This window comes from Parus major, chromosome 6 (assembly GCF_001522545.3).
Source record: "Parus major isolate Abel chromosome 6, Parus_major1.1, whole genome shotgun sequence".
In the NCBI taxonomy this organism is placed as follows: domain Eukaryota; kingdom Metazoa; phylum Chordata; class Aves; order Passeriformes; family Paridae; genus Parus; species Parus major.
In genome coordinates this window covers 7618751-7624938 of record NC_031775.1, presented here as the reverse complement: position 1 = coordinate 7624938, position 6188 = coordinate 7618751, and the positions used below count along the sequence as shown (strand labels likewise).

Genomic DNA, 6188 nt, shown 5'->3' with positions numbered 1-6188 from the left:
GGTGCAAAACACTTGGCCACAATTTTCATTATGTCCTCCTGCAAGGCTAACATGAAATCCAAGTTTTAAATCCAACCACGACCACTGCAATCAGTGAAGACATTCCATTCTACAAGCAACGTAATAGCCACAACCACAGGAAAAACGTTTACTTTGCCAAGATACTAATTTAAGGAGACCAAATCTTCAGGCAGTCTTATTTCCTGGTACAATGTGTTAAGAAATGTTTGAAACTACATCACTAATCTTTCCACTGCACTTGCCAGAACTATACTGCAAGAATCTAACTTGACTGTATAGGGAAAACAAATCAAGGCTTGTAATTATAGTATACTGGTAACAGTTTTTATGATGTTCAGATATCAAACTTTTCTACCTACTGTAAAAAATATGTATTTAAATATAAGATTATTCCTGATTAAATGCAAAAAGAAAATAGAAACTAATCTAACTTATTTCTCCTTGTAAACTAAAGGTGAAATCTATGGAGAGTAGAAGCCAATACATTTCTGCAATGAGAAAACAAATTCTGACACTTTCTTTATAGTACTCACAGGTGAGATATCCCCTTGACTGGTCTTCATTTGCTTGAATCATAAAAACCAGAGTAAATTTAGCAGGATATACAGAAGCATCTGCATATTTTTGCAACAAGCAGTATATACACATATTAAACTCAAATCTCCTAATTTGGATACTATTACACAGTATGAACATTCTATACAGAGGGAACGAAAAGCAATTACAACCTTCCCCATCCCTTTATTTTTTCTCTTTTTACCTGATAGGCTTGAGGCAAATTTATATGGATAAAACCAACATGTAGTGAACTTGTATATGTTCAAATGAAAGTATTATTTGATTTTGACTCGCTCTTGGGCTCTGCTGTAACACAGGGATAAAAATCAGGAGAAGGAAACATTGTTTCTAATTGTTGCACCCAAATTTAAATTTTGTGTGAGAAAAAAAGAGCACCAAGTAATTTTCAGTATCATTGAACAATAAAAGCAGTAATTAACAACTTACTCAGAGGCTGTGAGGGGAAAAAAACGATAAACGAGGTATGAAAAAGTAGGGAATTATTTAGTTACAGTATTATTTCCAAGTCATTACATTTTTCAGGCAAAATCTTATAGTAACAAAACACATTACTAATGTGTACTAAAATAAGGTTATTTACTTAAAAATGATACATTGGACATAATCTGTGTACAGAACAAGCAAATCATGGTAAACTCAATAAGGCACCTTCTAAAGCAGATGCTGTACAAAATACATTAGTGTGTTACATTTTTAAAGTAGTATTCTACACTTCTGGCATATAACACACACAAGAGTGTGACCATTTGTCTTGTTCCACTCTTCTTTCATATTTTATTTACATCTTCTCTAGGTTAACTACAATGTTATTTATTCTTCTTGTATACAATATAGTACATTTCATTTTGGGCATGTCATGTCAGAGCACAAATGTCACTACATGATGTGGGCTTCTATAATTGCATTAAACAGTAAAGTATCACAAAGCAACAATTACATTAGATTTGTCCAAAAAACAGAAGTAATGTGCCCTCTACTTCTGCTGTACAGCCAAGTCTGAGCACCATGGTTCCATAAAGCACTGTACTGTGCAACACTGCCAGCTGCTTTTAGACATCACCCCTACTTGGAATAAAGATTGTGGGCACAGGATAAAGACTTAATTCAGAGGCACTGTCAGGAGAGTGAGGAAAGGCTAAACCATTCTTATATTTCGCAGAAGACAAGTATGTAACTTCCCTTTAAAAATATCTGCAATAGCAAAAGAATGTTTTTTAACTTTATGTCTCTGCTCTTCAAACACTTTTAGACCATTAAAATAAAGTCTGTTAAGACAGAGCAGATGAAATGTATCCAAATAATTTGTTTTATAAACACATTCAAATGGTCATTTAGATCAAGATCTAAAATTTGATTCTAGACTACTATGGAGGTAACTTTAATATTAATTTTATATTTCATTCAAGACCTCAAAAAAGGCTAATTAAGAAAATAATTGGGAAAAAGTGATGGATATTGGGAAAACTGTTTCTTGAGGAATAAATACATTAAGTAAAACTCTGAATAAACTCAGAATGTAAGCCTATTTTTCTCTGTAGGAATACCCACATTTCTGATGGAATTTACAAGTTAACCAGGAACACAAAAATTTTCCTTTGAGTTGCTGTAACCATAATTATGAAGTGACTCCAATTACGTCTATCTAAAATCACATGAAACAGGTTAAATAAGCATAAAAAATCCCTCCATATGAGTGTTTAAGGACTTCCAAGGCACAGGCTTGATAATCCCCAAGCCATTTTCCACACAGTTGATTTTTGTATCAAAAAAACCCCAAAAAACAAAACACATTTGCCAGTTTTGGTGGATTTTTTTTTTTGATAATAGATCCTTAAAATTTTGACCATCAAAATGAGATTTATCACAGTCCAACAGAAGAATCCTATTACCCTCTCTGACCTTAAAGGCTTCTGAACTCTACAGGATTGTATAAAGCAACAACTTAGCTTTGGAGTCTGCATTAATTATGCTTAGTTATGTAAAAATGGGCTGGCTTTGAGAACACTTTTTCCCCCAAATGATTAAGTATCAGTACAGACATTCTTTAGTTTTAACATTTTGTTGAGTATCAGGATCAATGAAGCTCCTTTTTAGCACAGCAAAAATTGCACATGCATGATACATTTGAGTATGAACAGAGTAACAGAAGTGCTGATAAATTAGGTTTAAGGCAAAAAAGATTTATTTTTTTTTCCCCTCTCAAAAAATCATCTTTGCAGTAGTTGGCTCCCTCTATCTTAATGTGTAAATCAATTTAGGTTCTAAGGTGTCTAACCATCCTATTGCTGTCTTGAAAATACCTAAACAATGGGGAAAAGAAAAAAGTGAAAATGAACAGATTATTGAAATTCATACTTCCAGAAGGGGCTTCCTGAAGACTTGGAAAAAATGAACTAAAAAAAATTCACAAAACATGTTTATAGCTAACGATGATGTAGCAAATTCTAAAAGAAACAAGATTCTGCATAGGATGGGGTTAATTTAGGCAGCTCTCCATGATTTTAACAGCTCTCCATGATTTTAAAGTTTAAGCTAGCAGGGTACCTACATAAACATTTTTTCCTTCTTATTGATAAAAATTCTAGAGAAGGAAGAAAAGCTTATCCCTTACTTTTTTTGGCTTATACCAAAAATCTTCCAACTACCTGTGCAAAAATCATGCATGAAGACATGATTAACAATTGCAAAATCATCATACATTTCTTGGCAATGGACGGAGAAACTTTTTTTTAAAAGCCTTTATCATGAGGATTGTGGCACAATATCATATATCTGTTGCTGTTCTCAAATAAGTTAAAGTTGACACACCTATGAACTTCTCAGCCAGAATACATATTAATACTTAAAGGCATTACTAAACAAAAGTAATGACTTTATTAAAAAAAAAAGTCCCTTGAAATAGCTAGTTTTCTATAAAATATGTAGAACTGTTAAATAAAGTCTGTACATCACAATAGAAAATAAAAATACTGCAATCTTTTGCCTGACCATTTACATTATGGGAACTACAGGATTAAAATAAAAAAAATAACATGCTAGAAGGTTGCAATTGTTCACAGATCACATTACTTCTGTGTTACATTGCTTTTTATCAGTTGTATTTTCAAGGGAAATTTAAACACATCAAAACAATCTCCATGTAAATATTTTAAGACAACAAATAATCTGGCATAAATCAATCTGAAGTTTTAACATTTTTCATCAATATTGATAATATTCTTAATTTTTTTCATCAAATCTCAGCTATGGCGTGTGTGTGCGCATATATCTAATTGTACACATGTACACAGGACTAGGTATTTGTTTTGTTTTTTTTTTTTACTAAAGCACAAAACACACTGTATAAATAACTTCCCTTTTTAAAGTTATCTAGAACAAGACTTACAGTACAAAGCTATAGGCACTTAAATTATCAAATAGATACAATGGTTTCAATACTGTGTGTTCAATCTTCAGATGATTCATGCTTTGAAGCTTCAACTTGAGTTATGGTACTATTTTCTAACGTCCAAGTAGAAGTGCCAAAGGAGTTATAAACTAATAATTCTACTTTACAGTACCTCACGGAGGGTTCTGGCTTCTATCCAGCTTGTGTGGGTCAGTGGTGAAAATGGGGGAACTTCAGTTTCTTGTGCAGGGCAAACAGTTACACAGAGTGACTAGGTTGGAAGAGACCTTCAGGATCATCGAGTCCAACTCATGCCCTAATACCTCAACTAAACCATGGCACCGAGTGCCACATCCAGTCTTTTTTTAAACACATCCAGAGATGGTGACTCCACCACCTCCCCAGGCAGACCATTCCAGTACTTTTTACTCTTACTGTAAAAAACTTTTTCCTAATATCCAACCTATATTTCCCTTGGAGCAGCTTAAGACTGTGTCCTCTCATTCTGTCAGTTGCTGCCTGGAGAAAGAATTGGCACAATAAAACCAAGTTTTGCAATTGTGCTAACTTACTGTATGTTCATGAATTATTTTCAATGCCATTCCTCCCTAACTTAACTAGAATGTACAACACCCACTGATTTACCTTGTCTCAAATCTTCACTTCCACTAAGTGGCCCACAGATGTGGCCTCCTGTGTCTCCATCACAGCAACCCAGCTCCAAATCTTCTGCATGATGTGGATCTGATTTTTAACAGTTCATGTACTCAGTTGTCCTGGTCTTGACCTTTATGGCATTCTCTGATCTTCAGAGCACCCAGAGCTTCCTGCCTTCCCTCTTTTGTGTCTGAAAACCAGACTTGTTCTCAAGCCATTCCAAACTCACCTTCTGCCTAGCTTGGTCAAATGATGAAAGAGTACACTGCTACAGCTGACAAATCCCTCCCTTCATGGGAAGAACCTCAGAGCATGACAGACACCTATCAATGAGTTCCAACACAGCAGGAAGGCAAAACACATCATCACTGGTCTTTCTGCTAAGATGTAAAGTATTCTATGGCAAAAATGTTGGTTGCATGTGGCACTGTGAAAAAATATGACAAATTTCAAGGATCCAATTATGGAGCACTCTCCAGACTGCAAGTGAGATGACCAAGGCAGCCTACATCTCTAGAAAAGATTGCTTCAAGCTCCTTACAGATTTAGGTGGGCATTCCTTGATTAACGGTTCACATTTTTGCAGTTCTCCTTGTGATCACATAAAAAACAGAAAACAAAATTCAAACCGTGATTTCTGAAGATAACATAATGGCAAAAGATTCTGTAGCAAATCTCTGATTGTGGAGCCACAAAATGCACAGAGCCCTGACTATAGAACTTTGTTCATTTAAATGGTTTCTTATATAATCCAAATGACAGCAAAACTATCCTGGCACACACATAAAGGCAAAAAAAACTGTTAAACTGAGTAGTATCACAAACAGATTCATAACCTACAGGCTGTTTCACAAAAACTTGGTATGGATTGACTAGGTTTTATCAGGTAGAAGGAAAAAAAAAAAAATAAAAAGCTTATATTCTCCATCTCTGTTGAATCCATATAGCTTGTTAGGCTTTCACAGAAAGCACTGTAATCTGAACATTCAATTCAGTACCCAGAGTTTTACTGGAGACTCACTAAATATGATTGAAGTCTCAATGCAGCTCAAACCAAAACAAAATGTGTATTGTCTCAAGGCTGTCCATATATGTAGCACGTAGTGTATAGAGGCTCTCAGTATCATGGTCTATGAAGTACTGAAAGATTTCATTAGCAGCCTGCAGAAGTGTGCTGAGAAAATATACTGAATCTCAGTTATTTCCTCTTCTCTGTTTTTATCTTCCTCACCCACATTTGAGTGAAAAGATCTAGGGAGTCCAGCTTTGCTCTCCAAAGTCAATTTCCTATGTCAAATCTTTACATCTTGTGATTCCACCATCTTGGCAAGTGTCTTCTTGATCCTCAAGGCAGTGAGCCTTGAGGCAGGATTATGAGCCCAGCACTCAGACATCAACTTCAATATTGCTCTTAAACACTGCAGAAGGAAAAACAAAGGCACATTATTGTAACAACCACTACACCCAAAGTTATAATTCTGGTTTGCTGTCAAGCTCAAATTATAGAACTTTCAAGTCCAAAAATGTGCGATTTCCAAATTTT

General features: G+C 34.9%; 1 protein-coding gene across 2 annotated transcripts in view; it reads right to left on the bottom strand.

Moving 5' to 3' along the window:
* Positions 1-1062: 1062 nt before the first annotated feature.
* Positions 1063-6188, bottom strand: part of BMPR1A (bone morphogenetic protein receptor type 1A) — a 73536-nt gene continuing 68410 nt past the window's right edge. For both annotated transcript variants that reach the window (XM_015633015.3, XM_015633016.3), the window contains exon 13: positions 1063-6063. In XM_015633015.3, the coding sequence (XP_015488501.1) occupies positions 5938-6063 (126 nt within the window). In that variant the 3' untranslated portion in view covers positions 1063-5937. The remainder of the gene's footprint in view (positions 6064-6188) is intronic.